Raw genomic sequence first — 27,963 nt, forward strand, 5'->3', positions numbered from 1 at the left:
AGTTTCTTTTTTTTTTTTATTTTTTATTTTTTATTTTTTTTTATTTTTTATTTTTTATTTTTTTCATTGTAGAGTTTCTGTATTACTTTCTCTCATACTGCCTTATGTATTTTTTAAAAATAAGTATCACAGTCTGAGATGTCCAGTTTATTTACTGTCCAATTCCTCCAGTGAATTGTACATTATGTGAGAACAAAAAGTTTGTGTGCCTTGACTACCATTCCATCCAGGCATATGGTAGGCACTGCCTGGCAAAGGATTAGCACTTTATAAATATTTATGCACTAACTGAATGGGTTTATTCATTACTTACATTATTTCTGAGAAAAAGTAAGTTATGAATTCCAGATAATCAGTACTAACTAATTTGTAATACGACCTATGGGCAATTGTTAGGCAAGACATGATGGGCTTTTCATATTTTTGGTTGGGTCTGGGCCATGTTGTGAATCTAAATACATATTAAAGTAAGCAGTTTCCGAGCAGTTTTCTTTGTTTAGAAGAAATTGTGTAAAGTAACTACCAGATACTAATTTTCTTAATAGTTCTTTACAGTAGGCATTATTATTCATAGGTCACACAGTTGGTTGTGGTGAAGCTGTGTTTGATCCCAAGTCTCTAGTTATTTTTTTCCAAGAGTTGTGATTTGTTAATTCCCAGGAAGTGTGTGATTCAGGAAATGACAGTGTTCACCTTGCATATGACGTAGCCTGGTGATATGAGAGAAACAGAATTTGGGGCCAGAGAGACTCCTAGACCTCTGTTTAAAATCCGATTTTTTGCCTCAGCTTTGTGACCTTGTTTTTGAGTCACCTTCCAACATTCAGCTTTCTTAATGATGTACGAGAAGTCAGGAATATGTATACATGTATGGTACATCATAGAGGTTTAGGACATGGAAGCTGTTATCATTTCTACTAGTCTTTCTCTTTTTTCTAAAAGCAAATGTGGAGAATTGAGAACTAATCATTCCTGTGGTTTCACAGGTAGAAGAAGTCAGAGATGCCATGGAGAATGAAATGAGAACCCAGCTTCGCCGACAGGCTGCTGCCCACACTGATCACTTACGTGATGTCCTTAGGGTACAAGAGCAGGAACTGAAATACGAATTTGAACAGGTGAGGACCTTTTCCTTTTCACGTGCTTTACGTTAATAGTCTTTCCTTTCCTTTTCATATGCTCTGTATGTCATTCTCTCTGAGGATATGGAAGAGTGGGGAAAGATTGCTAATGGCACCCAGTCTTGGTACAATGGGGCCTTTGTATATTTTTGCATAAAGATGTATCTATGTGTTATTGATCACATGTGTTTTGTATCTGTGTCCTAGTCATTTGGAGCCTTCAAAGCTTTAAGATGGGTTGGTACAGGGGGTTTCAAAAAGACAGATATATTTGACATGTGTAACTCCTGCTTTATCACCATAAATTCCTATGGATTATGTGGTAATGCTCAGATTTTTATATCTGAGGAAACATCCTAGAGAAGTTAATTTGGAAATGACAGCAAGTCAGGATATCTTTAATCATAATTAGTTTATCTTCAAGCCATTTATAATATATTAACTTATTTTGTCTCACAAGAAGAGAATGAGGTTTTCCACGTAATGAAAACTCCCAGAAAATTGAAATTTATGCCACAATGAAAAGGTATTTTACTTTAAATTCTATTTGATGGGTATTTTTCTTTTTTCTTTTTTTTTTTTTAATTTTTATTTATTTATGATAGTCACACACGAGAGAGAGAGTGAGGCAGAGACACAGGGAGGGAGAAGCAGGCTCCATGCACCAGGAGCCCAATGTGGGATTTGATCCCAGGTCTCCAGGATCGCACCCTGGGCCAAAGGCAGGCGCCAAACCGCTGTGCCACCCAGGGATCCCTAATGGGTATTTTTCTAAGAAAAAAAAATGAATAAGTTCTTGAATTGAGGATATCAAATACAGTTTATCATGTTGGGGTGACTGTACAGTTACTTCCTAAAGTTGGCATTTTTTCCATTTTTAATAGCTTGCATTCTTCTCCTGGCCTGTTTCCTCTAAAACTTGGTTCTATCAGTAAATTTGTAGGAATCACATACATCAACTATGGGTTTTAGGAAATTTTTGAAACCTTAACACACAGCGGAAGATTTTCATGACAAATGTTTGGAGATTTTAAAGGGCCTCTTTGCTTGTGGAAGTGGCAGTTCCTGGAAGATTGTAATGTCCCAATAAATGCCATGTGTTGAAGTAGCACTACTCTTTTCTGGACACTATTTATGTTTTATTTCAGGACCTTTCTGAGAAACTGGCTGAACAAGAGTTACAGTTTCGTCGGCTCAGTCAAGAGCAAGTTGACAACTTTACTCTGGATATAAACACGGCCTATGCCAGACTGAGAGGAATCGAACAGGCTGTTCAGAGTGAGCACATGGGCCTCTTATGATTTTATTCATTCCAACTTTTTAGGGTAATTTCTTATTAGGAAGAGAATGGGATACGTGCATCAACACTAGGACCTAGAGATGCTGAACTCATCCTATTAAATTTCATTCATTTCTAAGAAAATTAGCCCAGATTTGATAAGTTTGGAACATAGTTTGTGAGAGGAAATTAAAAAGAACCTAAAAATTAAATCTAAATACTTGAAGCTTTACTCTGTGTGATAGACTGAAGAACTATTTATGAGATAGGATACCCAACACACTTTGGTTATGTCTTCGGTGCCCTGAGTGGAGCAAAGGTAGTGTATCCCTATGCTCTCTCTCTAGCTCTGCTGATGTGTCTCTAACCCTGTTCTGGAAGTGATTTACTGATTCAACCCACCAAATGGACAGTAGTTAATCTGAAGCTTTCATGTACCACATTAAAAGGGAAATGTCCTGACGGGATGTTAAAATGAATTCTTTGAGGGTATTATAGAGCCATCTCTGTCAGATAAGTATAAAAATAAAAATAAACTACTCGTGAAATTTCAAGATCCAGTAGTCCATTAAGTTTACATCAAGTCCTCCATTCCTTTGCAGGAAGTTTCTGATGGCATTAACATAAGTCTTAGCCTAATTTAAATATGTTCCTTTCTCAAACATTCTAAAATAAGTATCTCTGAATTAGATACCATGTGTTGTCCTAGATGTCACAGAAGGAGGGGAAAAGAGACATAATTAATGCTTGTGCACATATATCCTTCCAGTTTTCTCCATGGTTTTATTAAAATCAAGTCCTCCCTGGGCCACCTGGGTGCCCCAGGTGGTGGAGCATCCAACTCTTGATTTCGGCTCAGGTCATGATCCCAGCGGTCATGAGATCAAGCTCTGCTTTGGGCTCCTCACTGGGCATGGAGCTTGCTCAAGATTCTCTCTCCCTCTGTCTTTCCCCTGTTCGCTTTCTCTAAAAAAACAAACAAAAAAGTCCTCATCAAATTAGGCTTCCCATGGTGCCTCATGAAGAGGCTAGCTTCCTAAGAAAGAACATGCTGGAAATAATGGTAGGGAAGGTTGGAAGAGGCTCTCTGGCCCCATCATTTACATGTGTGGCTTTAGCCTGTTTAGGATATGGGGTGCATCAGATCTCTGGAGGTATTGAGAAGGACATGTAGTTAGATGGTGAGAAAATGTTTTTCTTTGCTGTTTTTTTTCTTTATAGGTCATGCAGTTGCTGAAGAGGAGGCCAGAAAAGCCCACCAACTCTGGCTCTCAGTGGAGGCATTAAAGTATAGCATGAAGACCGCATCTGCAGACCTGCCCACTGTCCCGCTGGGTAGTGCGGTTGAGGCCATCAGAGTCAACTGTGCTGATAGTGAATTTGCCCAAGCTCTAACCGCAGCTATCCCTCCAGAGTCCCTGACCCGTGGGGTGTACAGTGAAGAGACCCTTAGAGCCCGTTTCTATGCTGTTCAAAAACTGGCCCGAAGGGTAGCGATGATTGACGAAACCAGAAATAGCTTATATCAGTACTTCCTCTCCTACTTGCAGTCGTTGCTCTTATTCACGCCTCAGCAACTGAAGCCACCAGCGGAGCTCAGCCCTGAGGATATAAACACTTTTAAGTTACTGTCCTATGCCTCCTATTGCATTGAGCATGGTGATCTGGAGCTGGCAGCAAAGTTTGTCAATCAGTTGAAAGGGGAGTCCAGACGAGTGGCACAGGACTGGCTGAAGGAAGCCCGAATGACCCTAGAAACTAAACAGATAGTGGAAATCCTGACGGCATACGCCAGCGCTGTAGGAATAGGAACCACTCAAGTGCAGCAAGAGTAAGGTCCAGGAAGAGTTTTGTAAAGTCCTATTTTATGTGAAAGGGAATCAGCAGCAATATATGAAGAGTTTGCAACAGGGTCCCAGAATTGTCTAAGAAGGAGCAGGTTACAAGTACTGTTCTAAATGTTAACACCTGTTGCATTTATATTATTTCCACTTGCTATCATGTCAGTGAACTCCAGGAGTACTTTCTTTGCAACTTGTGTAACATTATCTGTTTTTCAGGTTTTACTGATCAGGCTTGTGAGCCAATCAAAATGATGTTTGTGATCGCTATTACTATTGATTTTGCCCTTGGAGCAAACTGAATAAAACAAAAAGATGAAAACTGAGTAGTTGATATCCCTTTTCAAAAAGTGCCATTTCTCGTTTGTTATATGTGTAGACAGTCTCTTTGAGAAGCAGCAACAGAAGTAGGAAGTCCTGGGCACTGAGTTTCCAGGTAGTGAATTGTGTTCCAGAAGTGCAAGGTCTATTTTTGGTTTTGAAGGTTCTGGTGAACTGATTCCAACTAGTCAAACTCGAGTGATATGCAAGCCACAATGCCAAAATATTTATTTTTTTAAATATTTTTATTTTTTAAAAAAGATTTTATTTATTCATGAGAGACACAGAGAGAGGCAGAGAACAGGCAGAGGGAGAAGCAGGCTCCACACAGGGAGCCCAATGCAGGACTTGGCCCCAGGATCCCAGGACCATGCCCTGGGCCAAAGGCAGGCACCAAACTGCCGAGCCATCCAGGGATCTTTTTTCTTTTACCCATAAATTAATTCAACAGCCCTCAAAACAGATCACAACTCTCAGTTCTGAAACCCTGGTAATCGACCTTGCTCCTTTCTGGTACTCAGACTGGAATCTCTTCATTGAAGTATGGGGGTAGTGAGCCTGGAATCTTAACAGTATCGAATAATTTTGTGGTATAAACTGGATTGCCCTGAAACCTAGAGAACTTTTTTTCTCTGAAGGTTAGGACAGTTGCCATATTGGGTAAACATAAAAAAAATCCTACCTTTGATTTTTTTTTTTTTTTATTCCATGAAAATACTGTCAACATTTTTTCATAATTTTTTGTTGGGGTTTATGTGTTCACAAAGTGACTGAGGAGGCACTTTTATCTGAGCAAAGCGTCTGCAAATCCTGGAGGTGAAAGGAATTCTATTTCCAGAGGTATATGCCAGACCCTGAATTTGGATTGTTACATGAAGTTTGCATGACACTTGCCCTTTGATTTGGGGATCTTTTGGTCCTATTTTGGTCTTGGCTGGTACTACTAATATTCTATATGTTCCTCCTAAATAGATTTTTTTTTTTTTTGAGATTTTATTTGAGAGTGCACCAGTTGTGGTGGTGGGGGGAGGTAGGAACAGAGGGAGAGTGAGGAGCAGATTCCCCACTGAGCAGGGAGCCAGATGTAGGGCTGGATCCCAGGACCCGGGATATGAGCTAAAGGCAGGCAGATACTTAGCTGACTGAGCCACCCAGGAGCCCCCTAAGTAGATTCTTAAATTAACAAAATGTATGTAGTGTCTCTGATGGAACACATGCTTTGTGTAATGTCCTTAATTTCTGCAGTTAGAGTGGGCTATTTTTATCAGAAGATAATGAGGCTGTTCTAAATTCAGCCTTTCTTCCCCTCTGGAATGGCATGAAATTGCAAAAATACATTAACTTGCAAAGCTGTTTACCTGTTTGTCATAGTGAAGGTGCTTATTACTTGTTTGACTTATGTAGCATGTAAAATATTACCATGTATAAGGAAATCTAAATTTTCTCCAGGAGCTGGGAAATAACTCTTATCAGATGTGATTGGGCTCATATAAGTAAACAATATTGAACAATTTTATTTTTTTTAAAGATTTTTTTTTAATATTTATTTATGATAGTCACACAGAGAGAGAGACAGAGACAGAGACACAGGCAGAGGGAGAAGCAGGCTCCATGCACCGGGAGCCCGATGTGGGATTCGATCCCGGGTCTCCAGGATCGTGCCCTGGGCCAAAGGCAGGCACCAAACCACTGCGCCACCCAGGGATCCCGGAACAATTTATTTTAGCTCTATAATATAAATCAAAATAAGGAAGACCCACTGGCTTTCAAATTTTAGTAGTTCCATTAACTAACCTCCTCACCCCCATTGCATATTGGGAAATGGGATGAGCTGAAAGGGGTTGCTTGGCCCAGCCTTGAATTTCTCTCCATGCCTAGTAATACTCCTGTCTTCCTGAGATGTCACTCACCAACACTTCAAGTGAACAGGGCCTTTACATGGGTTCTCAGTTCTACTTGATGAAAGTGCAATCCAAAGAGGCAGAGTTGGGGAAAGATGGATACATCCCAGGGCATATAGAGCCAGGCAGCTTCACTCACCAGGTTTTCACTTAAAATATAAGTGGTAAGTTCTATCTCTGCCACTTCTGACTTGATCGTGTGAAGCAAATCATTCTCATGCTTTCATTGTCTCAATCTATTTTAGCCTTAAATTGGGTTACACCTTGTCTCCCTCTTGAGTGCTGTAGGAAGTGTTCAACATTTTTAAACTCATGCCTCCAGATAGAACTTTGAAACTCTGATCTTTGCTTTACTGTTGGAGTTTCAAAATCAATAATGTAACTAAAATGCAGTGTTAGTCTTTTTTAAGGCCCATGGTCTTTCTCTTCCTTAGTATTAAACTCCTCTGTTCTTTCTTAGCAGGTTCTGAATAAAAGCAGTATCCAAGTCCCAAATGATTTGCCCCAAGAGTTTTAAAGTAACTTCCTTGAACTCAGTGAAGAACAGATAATGAGTTGACATACATGGGAAATAAAACGGATTCAGTATCAGGCAAATCACTCTTCCATCAGGTCTAGCGGTCACTGTTATCCCAAACCAAAGTTGAACCTTCCCGGTTTTCTTCTCCCTAATGCATTTAGGGACTGTGAGGTCAGCAGGAAAGTGTAAGGACAGGGGTTGAAGAGAAAGAGGATAGCTGGTCACTCTGTCCTTTTCTACATGGGGAGGTCATGTGGTTTTACTGGCTCATTAGTTCATGCTAGTTGTATGGACACTGCCCTTGGTCACCAGAAGAGGAAGGGGTTCTAGAGGGATTAAGAGGCCAGAACCAGGGTTGCCTGGGTGACTCCATGATTGAGCCTTTGGCTCAGGTCATGATCCTGGATCGCAGAATCTAGTCCCACATCGGGCTTTCTCCTGGGAGCCTGCTTCTCCCTTTGCCTAGGTCTCCAATTCTGTGCGTTTCACAAATCTTTTTTTTAAAAAACGAGCCTACAGTAGTGCCATCGTTGTAGGAACAGATTCCACTGGTACTGGTGGCAAAATTTCGGTTTCCCTGGGAATAAATGCTCACATAACCTTTATTCCTCTCGGACATTTAGTTTTCAAGAGTCTGAAATCCTAAGCGCTGTAAACTGTTCATGGGCTTTATCTCCAGCAGTCCTGAATTCTCTTAAGTCCATGGCTGTGTGGATTGGATGGACTGGGTTTTTACAGTTTAGGCTTCTTCCTGGGCCTGGGTGGATGTTCCTCCACTACCCAGATCCTGTGTATCTTACTTACATTTCTGTCATTCCATTAGCACATTGCCTATTATCAACCAAATCAAATACTTTTCTCTGGTAAAGTACAACTCTGCCTCTAAAGATCTGCTAAATGACTCCATAAACTTGCCCTGACACATCCTTGCTCCAGTGACTGCCATCTCAGAGCATATCCTATTTGAATGTTCTTAAACTTGAACTTTACCAGCAGGAAAATAATTTACATCATGACCAGGTACACTTTTACATGTGTGTATCTATATGCATATATCTATTGCACTATAAACTACATCACAAAACAGCTTTATTGCATGTGGTGTACTTTTTCTAACCCATTTCAGTATTCTAATCATCCACATTTGACTTCCAAATCCTAGTTTAAAGACCAACGTAAGATTACATTTTATTGCTAGAGTCCTCAAATGCTCTCTTGAACCTCAGATCTGCCAGTTTGTAATTTCCACGCACTGGTGATCTGAGGCATTTTGAACAAATTTATTCAATTTAGCAGGACTCCTCCCTTGACCCTTTCCATTCTATAGGTCGTGACTACACAATTTGTTTTTGATTCTCTGATTTCTCCTGGTCCTTTTTGGTAAGTTTCTAAAAAATAGTTAAAACTACCCTCAGTTCCCAATGCCCCAAAATACTGTTTTCAGATTATTTTAACAGGGTTGCTTTATGTCATTAATGCTCCAGAGCTTTTCAAAACTGGATTCTGGTCCTAACTGGATTGATTTATAACTCAAATCTTTGTCATACCATTTTGTTGGAAATGCTGAGCTGACTTTATAAGTTTTTCCTATATTAACATCTGTGAAATGTTAAGATCTGTTAAAAGTGGTCTTAAAAATGACTAGTACATGACCAAAAAGCCACTCATTTTAGTAAATGCCTTTCAGGCATGTAGTGCTTGAGTTGTATCATCAGTGACTATTATAAGGAAAGACAGCAAACTGAGGGGAGAGCCAGGGACCAACAGAAGAGATGTGCAGTTTCCAGACGCGGCCCAGAAAATTGTCAACAGGTGCTCTTATGTACTCTGCCAGCTGGAAGACCTTCTCATGAAGGTTCTAGAGAAGGTAAGGCCTCAAGATAGAAGATTCCTGAGTAGAAGAGAACCTCTGGTCCATTGACTTATATATCCACCCAGGACTGTTGAGGAAAAAATAAACCTTTATTTTGGGGAAAAAAAAATGGATAGGTTGACTTTTGGCACAAAGTAGAGAAACAGAACATCTTTACTATTAGAGGCTAATATTTCACTAGTCAGTGAATAAATATTTAAAAATGAGGATGGAGGGGCACCTGGCTGGCTCAATTGGTAGAGCACATGACTTTTGATCTCAGAGTTGTTAGGTTTGAGCCCCATGTTGAATGTAGAGATTAAAACTTTAAAAACGAGAATGGAGACCAATCACATAGGGCAAATTTTCTGAAAGTCTGAAGCAGTTCTTTGCCTAGAGTGGGCACTATAGCAGTTAAAACAACGGAACTACATTCAAGTCCATTATAAATTACCATGACTTCAGTCCAGATGGGTCCCATCAACTCTATAGCTGCCAAGCACTATGGTGAGGATTCAATTGGGGGCTGGCAAGGGGAAAAGTGTACCACACATTTGTAGGGATTGCAGTGAGTGAGTACTTGGCCAAGAGAGCGAGGCATGTATAGGTGAGATGGGAAGGAGCACAGTGAAGAGAAGCCTCCAGGAAGCCAGGTTCTCCCTGGAAGTTGTAAACCAAAATCAAAGGCTAACCTTTCTTTTATTTATTAAAAGATTTTTATTTAATCATGAGAGATCCACAGAGAGAGAGGGAGAGAGGCACAGGCAGAGGGAGAAGCAGGCTCCATGCAGGGAGCCCAACGCAGGACTCGATCCCGGGTCCCCAGGGTCTGGCCCTGGGCTGAAGGCGGCTCTAAACCGCTGAGCCACAGGGCTGCCCAAAGCTAACCTTTCTTAATGGTCCTTTTGTTCACTTTGATATGTCAAGGAATAATGCACATAAATGCTTAAGTAGTTATTTGCTGTCATTTCCCAGCCCCCTTTGTCCATGAATTAAATGTCTTAAACACAATCTAGGACACAACATGAACCAATACTTAGATTTCTGAAGATGCACGAATGGGTCTAGGCCTAGATAGAATGGATGGAAAATGTAAACGGAACAGACGACAGTACAAAATAGCTCGTAAATGCCAACCCTGGCAGGGTAAGGTTGAAGCTGTTCATCTGTGGGGAACTCATGGGGTCTCTCAGTAAATCTGGGACCAGGTATGAGCAAAAGCAGCTTGTGGAAGCCCTGGTGAAGGGTTAAGAATGGTCCTATAAACCATGCAGGTTCCTGTTAACTTCCAATACTGTTTCAAAGTTCTGGTGGTAAGAGAAATACCAGACTAGAGATTCTTGATTAGCAGTCCTCACTTTAGACCACTTTCAGTAGAGCACAACTAAAGGTGATGGCAAAAAAGGGGGAAGCAAGGGAGATGAAGCACTTGTAGAAGTCCCAGGGCTCAGAGGAAACAGGCTATGTCAAAGTAATAGAAGTGCACTCAAAAAAAAAAAAAAAAAAAAAAGAAATGCGCTGAATGCACATTAACTAGTGTTTATTTACAGCCCTCATTTTCCCATACATGTAGCTTAAAACTCCGCATCCTAGAAATGATTAAACAATGGCAAATTTCTCACCTCTAAATATCCCTAAAATTGGTATACTGATCTAGTATCAATGGAGATACATGTGCAAACCTCCTTTAGACACGTCCTTCTCTAAGGTTGCGAATCAGCCAACAAAGGCCAAGTCCATGATGGGAGGGCAAACCACAAAGGGCAACAGTGAAGTTGGCCAACAAACAATGTAGGTACAAAGCTTATGCTGAAACCAGGAGCTGTGTCCAAAGAAATGAAAATGGTAGGTCTGCTTCTGTTTAAATGGGTGGCTTAGTAAGTATCAAATTCGGAATTTAAGTAGTCCCTCTGGTATCTATTGTTCTTAAAAGTTGAAGTCTGAATTCTCTTGTTGTCTTCACGATATGGTTGAACAGAGATGTCAATTCTCAAATGTAATTACAATAGCTATGCTAGGCCATAGCTGCTCCTGATTCACCCACTTTTACATGCCTTCACTGATGTCGCTGTCACTGTCACTGTCACTGGTCAGTGAGGTTAGGTTTCCCAGGGCTTCCCTGTAAGGAAAATAAACTGGAGGGTGACACTGCATTTCAGTCTTGTGGGAGGGGACTCTGCAGCTGCACTGAACTATAATGAAAGGGGAAAAGGTTTCAAGAGCCAAAACTATAGGCCTCTCTGATGTATGTGACAAATGAAATAACTAATAAATTAATGCATCCTGATTTTTCGCAAAGAAAAAAATTCAGGAGGCAAAAAGCTATAAACATTGAATGGGTAGACAAATGGTCTGCTCCATTTTTATCACTTTATGTTATCCATTCAGGACTTACTTTTGTTCCTGGCTGATTGCAAAGTCAGCCATCACTCTCTGGGTGAGGCCTTCACAAATAGGCAAGCTGAAGGCACCTGCCAGCTTCACTACCTCAATGGCCTGGGCAGGACTGTTGGATGCTTTTGCAGAATCCATAAACTCATTCAGCAACTTATTTCTGTAAAAGAAAGACAAAAAGTCAACATTCCGCAACAACCCCTGAATCCCTTCAAAGATTTACTTATTTATTTTTAAAAGATTTTATTTATTCCTGAGAGACAGAGGGGCGTTGGGGGCAGAGACACAGGCAGAGGGAGAAGCAGGCTTCATGCAGGGAGCCTGATGAGGGACTTGATCCCGGGTCTCTAGGATCAGGCCCTGGGCTGAAGGCGGCGCTAAACCGCTGAGCAACCTGGGCTGCCCAGAAGACTAACTTTAATGGGCCAAAGAAATATAAGGAACACTGGTTCAGTATGCCTTCACTAAGGATCTGTCGAATGTATCCCCAGTGTGCTGCAATCACCAAGCAGATTAAACACAGTGCTTGCTTAATCTTAGGATACCCTAGATGGTGGAAGCAACTGTCCATTTGCCTAGCAGAAGAATGCTCAATCACTGTGACTAAAGTATGTAAAAAAAGAAAAATCCCAATCACCCCATGGTAAGAGTTAAGACCATGCAGCTAATTCCTGGATATACCGAGGCAGATCTGTTAACTTCAACTTACCCAGGGATCTTATTATGCTTCCTGAAAAGCCCCAACATTTTCCTGTTCAAGACGAGATACAAGAAAGATAATAAACAGAAAGTGAGCAGATCGTAGCGGTTCAGTTCCCTCTTTCCTAACTTCATGTAGGTACATTTCAAATTTCCCAAGCAAATCTGTTAAGAATTATTGGGGGGGGGGGGTATATCCTCTTCTAGAGGATCACTTCAGTCCTCCCAGGAACAAAAGACAACACCCTGTGGGTAGCTGGAAGAGAGGGATGCAACTGAGTGGGATCTCTTTCCTCTCTCACAATCCCAGAATGAGATCAGTATCCTAGAATTACGTTGTGAAGAGCAGGCTCAGATTGAGGCAAGTCTCCTGTAAGTGCTCCCCAGCATCCTGCCACATGCAAGACAAAGGAGAAACACATACATTCAGCTCCCATGACTCAGCTGAGGTCCGTACCCCTGCGCCAATCATCACAGCCTGATTCATAACAAGTGTGTATCAACCAGAGTTTAAAAATTTGAGCATCAAAGGTTTTTGTCACCAGCAGTGCAGCAGGCTATGTGTGCGATTCACACTCCTAAGACAAGTTTAGGCGGCAATGCCTTCATTCACCAGCTTTTTCCTCAAGATAGTGAACAGCCACATTTTGGGCTGACAATCCTCTGTTCAAATCAACACTTTGTTTTGAAAAAGCCATATACAAGTACCCCACTTACTGTCAGAACACATATTTCTACCCAGAACAAAATACAGCCATACCACTTTATGAGGACTGCTCCTACAAAGTATTCTTTTGTTAACTTCTCTGCTTTTGGAAAAAGGAATGCATGTAAGGGCTCCATTCACAAACACATTCTTAAGAATTAGTATGTGAATGGGGTGCTGATGAAAACACCTAACATAGCTATACAATGACACAGATGGTTTTAGTCAATGCCATGTTTGTAAATGCCAATTTCCACAAGTCCCAAGGGCACAGCCTGCATTTTAAGCATTGAGTGAAATACATGGATAAGTCAAATGCCCAAAACATTTTCAAAAATAACTTTCTTTGAACATTCCAGTTAAGTGAACAGATAAGTGACTATTTGGTCATGGATATATAAAACAGGTCAGAAAGAGAATTAGCTCACTAGATGACGTCATCTCTTAAATACAACGTATATACCGTACTGGTCTTCCAAAAGTTTCCTTTTCAGTTGGCACTCGCAGTTCCCAGAGAAAACCCATTATATAGTCAAATTAGAAAACTTGTGACCAGGCAAAATGTTCTCTGAGATTCAAGTACAAATGCCTCTAATTTACACTTGTGGTTTTGTACTCACCAGGCTTCCTGGGTTCTCCCACCCCTTAAAAAGAGGACAGCTATACAGTTCAGAGAGTTGGCTGGCCAATCAGGAGCAGTCTGTCTGGCATCCTGGCTCTCGTAAGTGGATTTGATATCTGCGGCACAGTCTGCAAACGCCACCTGAAGCTGAGAGGCTCTGAGAGTCAGCAGAACTGCCTGGCTGGTTTTATGAGAATCAGGTTCAGGAGACTCCAAAGAAGCACTGACATCTTAGAGCAATGCAGTTTGCCACTCGAGCCCCTCACATGTGGAGTGACAAGTAATCAAGGAAGAATGCGCCCTGGCCTGTGGTAAGTGATTTGCAAACTGGCCACATCTTTCAAATACAAGATAGGTTTTCCTTTTAGATAGGATTTTTTCCAAAAAGCTATTACTGTCAAGCCAGAAAGAAACTTGCTTTGGACCTGAGGAATGAAAGGGACTTTAGAAATGGGATTCTGATACTTGCTACGTATGTTTAGATACAGAATTTAAATCTGGGTTTAGGTGGCAGAATTCAGTTTCCCTAGAAGAAACCAAGGGAATTACCCTCACTGGGTCCACAATGTTGGAGAATATACTGACTAGCACACATCTCACACTGTAACAGGACTTGAATCTGGATATACCCTACCTCTGGTGGGTGCTGATCCCTCGCCATGAGCATCAGAATCTCTTCTTTGAGGTCACTGCGAAAAGTGTGACCATATTCTTTACTATCTTGAAACAGAAAAAGAACAAAGAAATGATCATTGTCACATAAAACCAAAACTCTTTCGCTGACCTTGTCCACTGTCATAGTTTTTGGCGGATGAAAGGAAGTTGCTGACATTATTTATTCCAGACTCCCAGAAAAGCAGCAGGATAATTCATGTTAAGAATGGATGGAGGGGCACCTGGGTGGCTCAGTGGTTGAGTGTCTGCCTTTGGCTCAGGAAGTGATCTTGGGGGTCCTGGAATCGAGTTGCACTTCAGGCTCCCCGCAAGGAGCCTGCTTCTCCCTCTGCCTGTGTCTCTCTCATGAGTAAGTAATTAAAATATTTAAAAAAAAAAAAAAGGGTGAAGGAGCTATGAAAGGCAGTAACCTGCTCCCAGTCAACTACTCTCGGGCAGCTACCAGGCTCGATATGACAAGACACCTGTTTTATGGCACTTGGTAATTGCAATGACGTTGTATGTTAATAGTCACTAGAGCAATCTCATGAGATAGTAGATCAGGGTGCTTGTCTCATTGTTCAGACATGGAAACTTGAAGCTGACAGAAACTCAAGTCGTGCTCATATAGAAAAAGAGATACAGCATCTTCTGTAGCCAGTTTATACACAGAAGCCCATAATCATGCCTATTTCTTAGAGACCTAAGTATCACTGACTGGTTAACAACTGAGTCATGATGAGCAGCATGATGTAGAGGACTAACAAAGGCTTCAGGGATGGAGACCAGAATTGATTTAGGGTGTGTATGTAATTAGCACTGATCTTCCCTTTGTCATATCATACAACAAATGCACAAAAGTCTACCTTTTCCTGTCACAAAAGAACTAATTTAGGTCATGTTCAATGCATTTTTACTCACATAGTCCAATATGCACTGTGAGCCAGCAACCATGAAGCAAACCTTAACTAATGTATTCAATTTAGTGAAAATTAGAAATTTCCATCCCTAACAATGTTAACGTGTTTGTTAACCAAATGTAGGACAATGAAGTGAGATGGGCCTGAACAAACAAGCTGAAACCAACCTTTCCAAATTTGAGGAATCACTTCTAGTCGGTTGGCCACATCCAATGCTTGGAGAAGATCTATCAAAGTTTGGGAACGGGGAAAGAATACCTGATTAAGAGAAATACAAACATATTTTTAAAGTGTTAATCAGTAAAGACACCAAACACATTTACAATGATAAGTAATGAATCATCTTACTGAAGGTACCAGGTCCTTATACCACTTCAAGGTGACATCAATTTGTTCCATGAGACAAAGCAAACTGAAAAACTTAGAACTGTAACGGAGAGAAGAGGTAGCTTTAGTCTCAGATGCCTAACAATAGAATGTTACAGCACAGCTAATATAATGATATGTTACACAGAATTTAAAATCAATTTATCAGTTACAAACAATGTCAAGTTATGTGGGCCATTGCTTGACCTGGGAGGTGCTAACTATGCTCTCTGGAATTCCCAATTAAATAACTTCTTATCCACAACTAGCGATTCATGACTGCCTCCTCAGTATGCTCTCAGGCCATGGCAAGCAGTGACAACACCTTCATTTTAAAAGCATGCAATGTGAAACAAGGATATGGACACACAATAGACAATCATCACATGCCTATTAACAGGCTGCCTCCTTAAGTTCTTATTTGTTTTTAATTACCTGAAGTCAGACTCATTAAAGGAGTCTCTTTGGGCTTCATCTCTGTATTTTCATCTTTAAAAACAAGAGGCTGGAGTGCCTCTGTGGCTTATTTGGTTCAGTGTCTGGCTTTGGCTTGGGTCATGATCCTGGAGTCCCAGTACTGAGCCCCACATTGGGTTCCCTGCTCAGCAGGGAGTCTGCTTTTCCCTCTCCCTCTGCTGCTCCCCCTGCCCCTTCTCTATCCCTCACTCTCTCTCAAACAAAACCTTACAAAGACAAAAAACAAAGAGGTTATACTGAAATTGTTAGGGATCCATCCTGTTATACATTCAAAAATATAAATATAGGGCGCAGAGGAAAAAGATATGTACATTTAAAGTGTTACAAAGAAAAAGAGCCTAAAAGATACACATCAGACATCTCAGTCTGGCAAATCTGTTTTACCACTGCTTGAATTTCCAAGTGCTCAATTAACATGTACTGCAAGTTAGGGACATGATGCCTGCAGAGGTGACATGGGAGTGCTACCCATAGTCTCCCACTTGCAGAACTGACTAAGTGATTGCTTAAAGAGTTTCCAATAATGCAAAAGGATACATTTCTAGCACACTTACTAATAGAAATTACGCCGATGATCTGGTCCAATGAATTTCCAGTTGTCTCCAGTGTTTAAAAGGCCATGTACTTGATAAGCAAGTTCTAGATCTCTGAGAAATGAGCACTGAAAATTTGCAAGCAGTAATAAGCATCATTCAAGTTTATCAGCCAAACAGTGGCTTGATCATTAAAAAAAGATAGTTACTTGTGGAAATATTCATGCTGATTCAATGTATTACTGGTTGACAGCAAATGAGTTGTAATATTGAGGGGAAAACAAACCCACCCCAATTTAAAATTTGAAATGAAATTTAAAATATAGTGATTTTGATGCCTGTAGAAATCAATCCTATGAAAACACCTGGTCATGTGCATAAAAGACAGATGGAGTGCTCACTTCAGCAACACTGTTCTACAAAACCCAGGAAGTAATTCCAAAATGCACTCACAGATTTTTAAGTAAATTGTAGTCCCTCCCTCCCATGAAATACTATGTTGTCAACAAACAAAATATCATGGAAATGTGTCTGGCTGTGTGTGTTTGAATACTAGAAAAAAAAAAACCTGCAAGAATATAGACTAAACTTTTGGAAAGCAATTATCCTTAGGGAACAATATGCTGATCCATCCTATAACGGTTTTAAACTACTTCTGGTTAGCACAAAATGAAAAACCAAAATTCAAAACAGCCCTTTGCCATTTCAAAAAGTCATTAATAAGCAAAGATGAAATACTCTGAAAACTTATTGAACAAAAGTGTGAAAAAAGACAATGTACAGAATAAACAAAGGGTAAGGGATGCTATGTGAGTTAGTATAAAGTTTAAGAGGAAAAAAAGAAAATTTGTAGTAAAAACATAAATAAAAGAAAGTGAGAGAATCAGGGAACCCCACCCACCCTGGCTCCAGTTACAGATTAAGTGGATAAAAGGGAAAAGAAAAACAAAAGTCAAGCAAGAAAACAGTACTTACAACTCTCATGGCCGACTGAAAAAACATATCTGAAAATAAAAGTTCACAAAGTCTCAGTTACAATGGATAAAATATATTTTCAAGTGAGCAGCATTAATAAAAATCCTAGCAATAGAATTGTTAATGGTAAGTTAAACCTAAAGGAATAGAAATTCTAGAGGAGAGGAAGCATACAGCAATGTGCTACACATATTTTGACTTCCTCAGAATAATCACCTATAAGACAAGCCACATTAAACTCTGTCCTCATCATAAAGCCTCTAATAACTGGCAATCAGGAAAGGAGGCTCTTTGTTTCACACAAGCAATTTCTGTGCATACCGTCATCTGGGTCCTTTGGGGTAAATTTCTGTCCTGTTATTTCATTCATAATATCATAGATGATGAGGGATGACCCTTTTGAAGGGTTTTCTGCAGAATGAGAGAGCAATGAGGTTTTTATCAGTCATCCCCTTCTGTAACACCACCCACCCACATGGCACGTAGTCCAAGGCTCCACACTTCTCCCTCCACCCTCGGCATACTATTCAGTAGAGAGCCGGTGGGGATGCGTGCCTCTCTAGAGCAGAGGCACAGTACACAGCACAACTGTGCATACGATCTGGAGCAGTTATGGCTCTTTGTCTATGTGCCTCCAGGGGACTTTCCCTCCCTCCCTAGTCTTGTCTTAAGCTTGACTTTCACCAAAGTGGGAGACAAGCACACAACCAAACCTGCATACTTAGAAAAACAAACGTGTTTTTTGCGAATCATTTGTGTTGCTTTGAAGTATAATCAGGATGAAAAGGCCAGAAAAAGAAAACTGTAGGATTAATGGATATAGGCAATCCTCTTAAAATCACATGAAGTGGGTACTAATAGGTAGAAAATGCACCTATACAATTCCTTACACCTTATTCATCCAAATCCGTTCTGTATCTTACCCACTTTTCAAGTGATTAGTTTTAATGACAGTATAGATGTATTCCTAGAATTTCCTTAAATGTATTCCCATTTGCTAGCATTCCTAATCATTTTATTAGTTACATAATAATTTACTTTATATGTATCCTTTCAATCTTTAGGCTTTCTTTTGAATAAACACCTAGACGTTGTCACTGCAGGTAGCTAGCTCACATACCTGTAAGGCAAACTGACACTCCTCCTCTGAGCCTGCCCCCATGTTTCCGAGTGTTATTTAGGAAACAGGACCACAGACTTTGGTTAGAAATGGAACCAAAGTGATGTGTGACAATAGAGAAAAATGCAACAGGCTTTGGGGTCAGAAGCACTAGTTTTACTACAACGTCAAGACTGAGTAAAATTTCAGAAGAAGATCCAATTACTGTGGAAATTGTTTACCTCTTTCCCCCTACCCTAAAAGATAAAACTCTTCCCTATAGATGAGGATGTGGATTTTGTAAAATTAGTCTACCAAAACACGGACAATCAAGTTCTTCTGTTTTATATCTATAAAGTCTACCGCAGTAGAGAAGGACTGGAGCGGTCATTTCCAAACCCACCACTGGTTCTTTCTCAGGTTGGGCCAAATGGATAAGAACTGACAGACTATGAGTGCTTACTATATGTCTTCCAAGACACTGGACACAGTTCATTTAATCATTACAGTCTGACGGTATTTACTCAGGTAAGGTATCAAGTCCCTTTTGGCATAGCTGGTAAATGACAGAGGTGAAATTTCAACTCAGATGTGCCTTGCTCCAAAGTCTGTTCAACAGAGCACAGCTCCAATAGGATCTGGCTGACCTAAAGTAGGTGACAAACAGAGCTAAAAAGTTCTCCCACAAGGCTTCAAAATAAGGTTAAGGTTACCACGGAGCAGCACTGTCCAGTAATTTCCTTAAAAATGGAAATGTTCTGTTGCTGTATCACTGAATACAGTAGCCAGTAGCCACATGTGGCCACCTAGCACTAATGCAATGAAGGAGTCTTAAATACCATTTAATTTAAATTAAATAGGCATGTGTGACTAACGGCTATTTTAGTGGAAAGCACAGCTCTGGAGAGGCAAAAGAACTCCAGAATAACATACCTTCTGACCATTTGTAATCTTATACCAACAGTACATTTAATGGCCCCGTCCCCTCCAGCTGAAGTTTTCCATAACAAACAAGGTTACTACATTCAAGGGTAACTTTCTGCCCAGGCTACAGGATAACGTTAGTTTGTGAGTTCTCTATTCTGAAAATCATATAGAGCAAAAGAAGCCTACAACAATTACTCACATAAACATAAGAGAGCTGGGTCAGCTTTCTACATAAGTTAATACACAATGTCATACATACCACGGTGATAAAACAACTGGATAACATGGTGGTATGTTGCCAGCGAGGGTTCTAAATTACCAGGTGGATAGAAAAAAATAAGAAACAAGTCAAACCCGGCTATCCAAAAACAGTTTACTGAGGCACACTGACTTAAAAAAACACACTGAACATGCTACTTAAGTTAAGAGAATACATTACTATTCCTCTGAACAAAGACCTTTCCTAGCTCATTTTGATTAATGTTAAGTGGAAAAATATAAACAATCTCTTATAGAAAGCCTTGACACACATGCAAGCAAGCCTTGACACATCATTACTAAATATTATAAAGTACTATGATCCTTCACTCAAGAACACTAAGTATACTGAAATGAACTGATTCCCAAACAACTTTTAATAATTACCGAAAACTATAAACACAGTAGCACAGTTGGGTTCAAATACCTAATTATGTTAGGAAATGTCATGGGATTTAAAACTAACTCTTAAGTAAATAGTTCTCCCCAGGATAAAGAAATCCACAGGAAAGTACCTAAAATATTAAAAGAACATTGTAATTTGCTCTAAAACACATGACGATAAAGGAGCTCCCATCTTTAGTAAATGCATGTAATTAAGTGTGCCAAATGGCAGATCAGGAATTCTCAACACATTACTTAAAAAGCAAAAAGAGTTCACCATTTCTTTTTTGCTCGTCTGGATCTAAGCTCTTGGTTCAGCAGTGTCTCAGCCTCCAGGATACATACCTATTCCGATGGCTTTCATTTCACGGAAGGTCTGTAAGGCTGGCAATCTTCCAAATGCATGAAATCTTCGGAGGCATTTCAGAATAGTATTAAATGTTTGCAGATTTGGTTTCACCTTCTGTGCAGCCATTTGTTTTAGGAGCTCCTAGTTGAATCAAAAGAAGTAGGTCTTATTTACACCTGGGTGGGTAAATTAACTAATACTACACACTAAAAAAGAATTTGGCACTCTGGCTAAGTCTAAAGTTAATAAATATATCCCTAATTTAAGAATTATCTGGCAGCCTGGGTGGCCCAGCGGTTTAGCGCTGCCTTTGGCCCAGGGCATGATCCTGGAGACCCAGGATCGAGTCCCATATCAGGTTCCCTGCATCTCCCTCTGCCTGTGTCTCTGCCTTTCTCTCTCTGTGTGTCTCTCATGAATAAATAAACAAAAGCTTAAAAAAAAAAAAAAAAAGAATTATCAGCAGGACCAGTGACTTTGCCTTTTACAGAAGTCACTCCATTCAGTCACCCCACCTCACTTGATCAAGGTGTCTGTCTGTCCTCACTCCCTGCCTAGTAAAGCAGAAGAACAGATTAGAATGAATGGGGGTGTTTTCCTCTTTAAAATGAGCAGTATGGTACAAAAACACACAAACCGTACAGTGTAAAAACGTAAAAACATTTCTATTCTTTAATTACCTCAATCTACTGAATATAATTTTTTTTTCAAACTTTACTTGATATAAAGATTTCAGGAAATATGCATTATTTTCGTAATAAAAAACTATGAGAAATAAACAGAGCAACCGAAGGCTTTTTGAATTTTAGTCATAGACTCTGGTCAAGCAACTTTTTCTTCTCACATGCAGATAATTTAACTATAGGGTTGCTGGGAGGGTGTAAACATGCAACTGCTGAGTGTCCAGTGTCATAGTATCTGCCATGAAAATGCTCAATAAGTGTGGTCTCCATCCCCTGTATTTCTAGGAAAAGATATTTTAGACCCACTAGAAAACAAAAATGAGGGTTCCTCCTTACCAGTATATTATTCCATTTGTCCTCCGATTTCTCATTCATATTCAATGCTGTTGCTTCAATCAGTGCATTGAAGGTATACACATCAGCTGTAAAAGAGGAAAAAACCTTAACAAAATTTGGGCTGAATTCCTAAATGGCTCAGTTTAAGGAAGCAGTAATGCACATGTGGCTCCTAGCTCATTAATATATGTTCACAAAACTAGACAATCACTTCCTGCTCTGATCTCTCCTCCAGCTTCTACCACCAATACCACAAGAAAAGATTAAAAGTGAGCCCAAAGGTGAGGAAGATCCAAATATTCTGTGGATTCAAAGATGTTACAGATTCTTAAGGAAAGAAAAGGAAGGAGGGGAATTCTCTACAAACACACTTACCCTGGAGTCTGTTGTTTAATAATTCAGCATACAAGTTTAATGCCTGCACAAGAGCTCGGTGCTGGGAGAGAGAAAATACAAAAACTCAGCATTGTCAAACATGTTCACTTAAGAAATACTTGTACATCTACTGTTTTAGGGTTTAGGGTTTCGGAATACAATAGCAAACGAAACAGACAAGGTCCCAGTTCTCATGAAATTTATACTCTACTGCGGCAATTCTGCATCCCAGGTGACATTTGGTAACTCCTGGAGCTATTTCTAGTTGTCACAACTGGGGGTTGGGGAAGATGTAGTACTGACATGCAGTAGGTTGAGGACAGGGAGCTACAAAACATTCTACAATACAATGGAGAGCCCTCATGACAACAAATTATCTGGCCCAATTGTCAATCAATCTAAGGGTGAAAAATCCTGATTTAGTGGAAATTAAAGATAAAAATATAAAACGTTACCTTCACCATTCCTCGGATCATTGTGCAGTAGGAATAGGAGTTTTTTTCTGGGATTAGAGCAAAGATTCTCTCAGCATTGTTTTTTGCCCTAGACAAAGAATAAATGTGAACCAGGGGTAATAGGAAAAACCAACAGCTACCACAATCTACTGAGAGTTCACAATGTGCCAAGCACTTCATACACACAACTCTCACAATCCAGAGAGAGGAAGAGAGACATGTTTATCATTCTGAAAAGTGAGAAAAACCAAGGCTCAAAAACCTCAAGTGGTTCAGAGCCTGGCAGTTAAGTGACAGAATCAGGACAAAATTTTTACAAAAACATTAATATATACTCACAATACAGAACAAAAAGCAAAGTGTACACCGGGCACACAGTGGAGTTTCCCCACCCTCCCTCAACCATATACAACTCCCCAGAGGCCACCACGGACAAGTAGTTTCTCTAGCGTCTCTCTTTCATATCCTAGTGTGTGTACACATCACACTCTGGTGCATCTTCTTTCAATCAATCAACCAATCAATAAACATAACGATGTTATACAGACTATGCTGTATCTTGATTCTGCCTCGTATAAAGAGGTCTCAGAAATCAGAACTGGGATTTGAGTCAGGATGATATGCCAAAGTCCATATTCTTAACCAGCATGCGAAATTATGAAAATCTACAAGAAATTTAATCTTTGATTCTACTCAATTTTTCACTTCACAAAAGACTTCAGATCTTAATGGTAGCTTTCCTTCTCCATACATCCACGTGAAATATCTTTTACCAGACGTTTCTATTCAGTTAAATTCTCAAATGTTAAACGTTATTCACCTTTTGTCTGGAAATGCTGAGCATTTCTGCCTGCTGGCCAGCAGCCTTAATTTAGAACTATATTCTAGGGCATGTGTGTTCTCACAAAAATATCCAGACTTTCAGAAAGGGAGGTATAAATTGCAGAGTAGGACCACTGGTCAAACTACCCAAGGAATCAATACTATGTGAAGGTGACATGAAATGAAATGGGTGGTAGGGAGGGAAAGAGTGAAGTGTCAACCCTATACTGCTGGTTGGAAGTAAACTTATGAAATGAGCTCTAAATGCAGAGGAATACCAATGGTGACATTTGTACTGTACACTAGAAACAAATTCAATTTTAGAAAACTTCAGGAGCGTATCTTCTTAAGGGGGTGATGGGAAGCATGCCACACCCCATAAAAAAACAGTACTACCAGGTTCTAATGATTTATAACCTACCTCCATGTGACTCCAAACTGATCATCAGCCTTCTTAGATTTCTTATCATTTTCTCCTGTGTCCTCTTCCTGAAATGAATCATCATCAACAAAAAATGACAACAGAATGCACCCTCCTAGTTAGAATACTTGAAATCAGAAAGGCAAAGGAAACCTCGAAAAAATAAAAGAAATACAGAGCCAATAGAAGATGAAGAAAAAACCCAGTAAATGTTCACCTAAAAAAAAGGATACTTTTTTCAGCAGACATCAGCTCACTTAGAGATGAAAGTAAAGCTAGCAGCACTTAAAGCAAGAACTGACAGGCTGGAAAAGAGATGAAGCCAGTCCCCTGCACAGCCTAGCCCAGAGGGAGGAACTGGAAACTCAAACACAGCCTGGCTTGAGCTGACTGTGCTTGATCCGCACAGAAACAACATATATGCCTATACATTTGAAAAGACTTAATGATTTCATATATAAACAATCCACATTTAGTGGAGGAAAATCAGACAAAAATGGAAGAAAAAGCACTTAATTTTTCATTTTCCCTTATGCATATGAAAATATTTTATAAAGATGGAATATTATCATGTGGCCTATCTTCTCACTTAGCAATATATGATGCATCTTTCCACAGATGAAGAGACCTATGCTAGTCCTCTCCATCACCACACAGCATAATTCAATTACATGACACTGGACATCCAATCTGTCTTTCAAATTTTTATAAGTATGAATATATTATGAAAATGATGTATATAACCTTTGTTCACATGATCCAAAGATGTATGTGGGATCTTTTTCTACAACTCCTGGGTTGAGTAATTAAGATAGGACTCCTTATCTACAGGCCAGCTCTTGGCACAGTACTGTTCTAGAACCCCAACAGTGTGCTCACTACTTGCTGCCCACATATGTATGCATTTTTGAGGGGGCTGGGGCCATGGAATCTGTCCCTGTTCCTTACCCATCATCTGGTCACTGAGTAACAACAACAGAGGGGCTTGCCTAATGTTTCTGCTCAACGTTTTGACTGCATGTGGTAGGCAAAGTCAAAATATTTTTAAGCTTACCAGCTCCTCTGATTTTTCACTTTGCTGAAAATGATTATCAGTTGAGGGCTCCCGGTCACCATAATAACACAGTAAGTCCAAGAGACTGTTACTTGTTTCCAAAGATACAGTGGTTCCTGTGGGTAGGAGAAGAAAGGGAAAGAATCCTTGAAACATTAAAGAACAGAAGCTTACTGGATTAAAATTCTTCATTTTTTCTACGAGCTAGAGCTTTCTTGGCTACATTATTTTGTATCCTTCAGCACTCTAAGAATGGATGAGCATACACTCCATGTCAACAGAAACATCTGGAGAGATGCAGACACAATACCTAGCAACCGTGTGGCCTGACATGAGGGACTAAAACACAAGACAAAGCCTGACCCTGTGTTCACTTTCTTTACATACTCATAACCCCCAAGAAACTCAAGGTTTTAACTATTGTCTCCAAACCCAACACTCTGAAAATTACTGCCACTTAGTTTCCCTGGCCCAGTTCCAATTTTACATATGCAAGCAGAATTATTCCACTTGGATCTGGGCCCTCACTTGCCTAGAAATACTAGCACAAGTGTCTAATTATAGTAGCTCTTAAAAACTGTTACTCAAAAACATTATGCTCCCATCTTGATACTAAGAAAATAAGGAAACAGGAAGTATGAGATACAGTATTTGCAAAGTAAAGTATCTGCATTTTTCTGAAAATATATTGACATTAAAAATGTGCATCAGGAAATTTAAAACCTCTGAAAAGAGCACAGCAGAATGGAGAGGAGAGAAGCTCCAGAGGGTAACTGGACTGGATCATACTATCTTAAAACTGGAAACTTAATCAGTTTCCTTTATGATTATAAAACACAGCAATTCCTAAGGTACTGCAGAATCAAATTATGTGAAATGCCATGCAAAGGGTTTGGTACTTATTGAGGTCTTGAAGGTAAAACGTCTTCTAACCTCCCCCATGGCGTGTTGTTTTCTTCTGTTACTCTGAGCTGTGGGTCTGACACACGGTCTTCAGAATGCTTACTGAATGTCTGCACATGCATAAGCACAGTGTGTAAAACCAGAGGAAGACAGGGCTGAGCACTAAGAACCTGAATGCAGACTTATCATATTCAACAAGCAGAGGGAAAGGCATCCGTAAATTATAACACACATCAGCAATTCATTAGTACATCCAATACCAGAGCAGACCACACACTAAAATTCCCAAGTCAAACACAGCTTGCTGTAAAGGCTTCTTGTGTTCAAGAATGTATTGACTCAGTCCAGTTCCTATCTCTTTTATGTCTGGTTGATTGTTATCCTAAATCATTGAAGAGCATTCTGGGGTCCATGAACTTACAGTCCTGCTGCCTTTGATGCTACTATAGGTATATTCCTCTCCTGGTAGTTTACAAGCCATGCAATTTAGATCTATACCACTAGATGTTCACCCAGATTAAATTCAGAGAGCCAGAGAATTTGAGAGACAGAAGTGCTGCAGAACTGTGATCTTTCCAAGGCTACAGAGCTAATTCACATTAGACCTAGAATCAGTATCTCAGTAACTCAGGTTAGTGTTCTTTCCTTTTTAAATATTCCTTTTTTACCTGTTTATGCCTCCAAACACAAGGAGTACAAGAAATGTGAATACAGTATGTATATGCCTAGGGTTAAAAATGGAAGCCAAGGAAGAATGGTTCTATAATTTCTCTATCTGCTGCACAATACAGCCCAGGAGCACAGGAAACTAAGGTCCAACTCCATCTAGCTTATAATTCAAAAGTAAGGCTGACGCAGAACTTAAAATACTATTAAACTTTTTTTTTCTTTTTTTTAACTATTAAACTCTTAAAAGTAGGAACACAACATTAGGCAGAGATCCTTCTAACTTTTACTCATGACCAGCAGGATCATGCATCCACAGCCCACTTCCAAAGCCCATGTTCCCAGAGGAGCTTTAAATGAACTGAGTCACCTGCTTGCAAGAGTTGATCAAACATATCCACAGAGGCTTTGACTTTTTTGAGCTTGATTCTTTCCTTCAAGGCTGCTTCGCTTATATCTTCAATCTGAGGTTCAAAGTACTCAGGCATTAAACACTAAGAAAAGAAGATGGCTAGTTACCACAAACAGGTAAAGGGACAATAGCTGAGCAGGACTAAACTCTGTCCAACAACACACCAAAACAAAACTTCACTGTCCCAATTCCTGTTTCATGCACCACGTGTACATCTTTGTAGGGAATACAATTTAAAACAAAAAAGAGACTGCCTCCGGTATCTGAGACAAGACCATTTAGCTATTTCCTAGTTTGGGGGGGGTGGGGGGTGGGGGGAGGGGGACTGAAAAGCACATATAAATAAATACATACATACATACATACATAATCCATATCTAAAGAATCCAGTTTCCAACTAACTCCCCCAACTTCAAGTTGAACTAAACTTTGTCGCCTGTCAAAACTATCCCTTCTCCTTTTGTCCCTATCTTTGTTTAGTGTCAGAGTATACCTGGTTGTTAAGGGCAGAAACCTTTCATCGCTCATACTTCTTTTACTCTCTGAACATTTACCATCACCAGGGTACACTGATTTTACCTAACCAGTTTATTTTAATATTTGTTGAATGCCGGCCATTTTCTGCCAGATACAGAGCAAGGCATGGGAGACACAGAGATGAAAATCATCCTCTATCTTCAGGGTTCTCCCCATTTATCAGAGAGGAAAAGAAGAAAAGATTTACAGTGCAGTGTGAACATCAATAATGGGAGATCTGGGATGTGTGACATCGCTGTCTACCAAGGAAGCAGGGACCCACGGGAGGCTTCAAGCAAAAGTGAGCTTATAAGCACTGAAGAGTAACGGCTAGTTAGAAACATCCAGGGGTGTGGGTGGGCCAGCAACTGACCATTCCATCACTGCCATTGTCCTGCAGAGGACACCTGCACTGTCACCTGCACAATCACAGACCTCCTATTTTGTCACTGGGAGTTGCCGCTTGAGAAGCAGGAGGCTGTGCTTGGCTGCAGGCATTTCGGGAAGAAAGGAGTCTGGGATATGAGCCTGAGGCTACTATTTTCACTAATAAACCCCAGAGGGCAGGGGTGCCTCTGTTCCACTTGCCACTATAATGACAGCACCAAGCACAATGGGTACACTAAGCATGTGCCGCATGACACTCACACCTCATGACTACATGACACAGAGGTGGCTAGAAACAGAGTCTGGAATTCAAAGTCAAAGGCAGAAGGGTTGACAGGCTCTGAAGGGAAACCAGGACATTGGACTATCAAAGCAGAGGGATAGTGGGTCAGATATAGAAGAATGCCAAATGGAACATGAGGGCTGCTGAAACAGGAAGACTGCAGACAGGAACGAGACAATGACTGAGCACGGAAACCTCTGGAGACACCAACATGAGGGATGGACAGAAAAGCTACTCAAAGAAACTAAAAAGAACAATCACAGGGGTAAAGATTGAAGATTCTGGTGTTACGGAAGTCAAATGGGGAAAACAGGATGAGGACCAAATACGTACAGCAGTAAAAGAAAAAGTTACTACTGTAAGCAAAGATAACTATACACATCAGCAGACTTCAAACAAATACTGAGGACATTCAACTGGCTACTCAAATATTAGCTATGAAAACTTGGTTT

At 40.1% G+C, this 27,963-nt stretch overlaps 2 protein-coding genes and 1 non-coding gene across 13 annotated transcripts in view; 1 reads left to right on the forward strand and 2 right to left on the reverse strand.

Annotated features, from left to right (window-relative positions):
* The window catches only part of IMMT (inner membrane mitochondrial protein), a 36,355-nt gene extending 31,788 nt beyond the window's left edge, over positions 1–4,567 (forward strand). For all 9 annotated transcript variants that reach the window (XM_055327254.1, XM_055327255.1, XM_055327258.1 and 6 more), the window contains 3 exons: positions 987–1,118; positions 2,270–2,399; positions 3,622–4,567. In XM_055327254.1, coding sequence (XP_055183229.1) covers positions 987–1,118; positions 2,270–2,399; positions 3,622–4,235 — 876 coding nt within the window. In that variant the 3' untranslated portion in view covers positions 4,236–4,567. The remainder of the gene's footprint in view (positions 1–986; positions 1,119–2,269; positions 2,400–3,621) is intronic.
* Positions 4,568–10,358: 5,791 nt separating this feature from the next.
* Positions 10,359–27,963, reverse strand: part of PTCD3 (pentatricopeptide repeat domain 3) — a 30,097-nt gene continuing 12,492 nt past the window's right edge. For all 3 annotated transcript variants that reach the window (XM_055327263.1, XM_055327264.1, XM_055327265.1), the window contains exons 8-25: positions 26,284–26,407; positions 24,345–24,460; positions 23,291–23,358; positions 22,048–22,135; positions 21,593–21,653; positions 21,218–21,303; positions 20,195–20,339; positions 19,467–19,517; positions 17,503–17,592; positions 17,182–17,210; positions 16,228–16,334; positions 15,179–15,257; positions 14,998–15,088; positions 13,891–13,976; positions 13,255–13,403; positions 11,939–11,980; positions 11,231–11,389; positions 10,359–10,954 (exon numbers count right to left, since the gene is read on the reverse strand). In XM_055327263.1, coding sequence (XP_055183238.1) covers positions 10,882–10,954; positions 11,231–11,389; positions 11,939–11,980; positions 13,255–13,403; positions 13,891–13,976; positions 14,998–15,088; positions 15,179–15,257; positions 16,228–16,334; positions 17,182–17,210; positions 17,503–17,592; positions 19,467–19,517; positions 20,195–20,339; positions 21,218–21,303; positions 21,593–21,653; positions 22,048–22,135; positions 23,291–23,358; positions 24,345–24,460; positions 26,284–26,407 — 1,644 coding nt within the window. In that variant the 3' untranslated portion in view covers positions 10,359–10,881. The remainder of the gene's footprint in view (positions 10,955–11,230; positions 11,390–11,938; positions 11,981–13,254; positions 13,404–13,890; positions 13,977–14,997; positions 15,089–15,178; positions 15,258–16,227; positions 16,335–17,181; positions 17,211–17,502; positions 17,593–19,466; positions 19,518–20,194; positions 20,340–21,217; positions 21,304–21,592; positions 21,654–22,047; positions 22,136–23,290; positions 23,359–24,344; positions 24,461–26,283; positions 26,408–27,963) is intronic.
* Positions 12,275–12,409, reverse strand: LOC129511235 (small nucleolar RNA SNORD94). The gene has a single exon (XR_008664783.1). It is a non-coding gene; the product is annotated as a small nucleolar RNA SNORD94 (small nucleolar RNA).

This window comes from Nyctereutes procyonoides, unplaced genomic scaffold (genome assembly GCF_905146905.1).
Source record: "Nyctereutes procyonoides isolate TBG_1078 unplaced genomic scaffold, NYPRO_anot_genome, whole genome shotgun sequence".
Taxonomy (NCBI): Eukaryota; Metazoa; Chordata; class Mammalia; order Carnivora; family Canidae; genus Nyctereutes; species Nyctereutes procyonoides.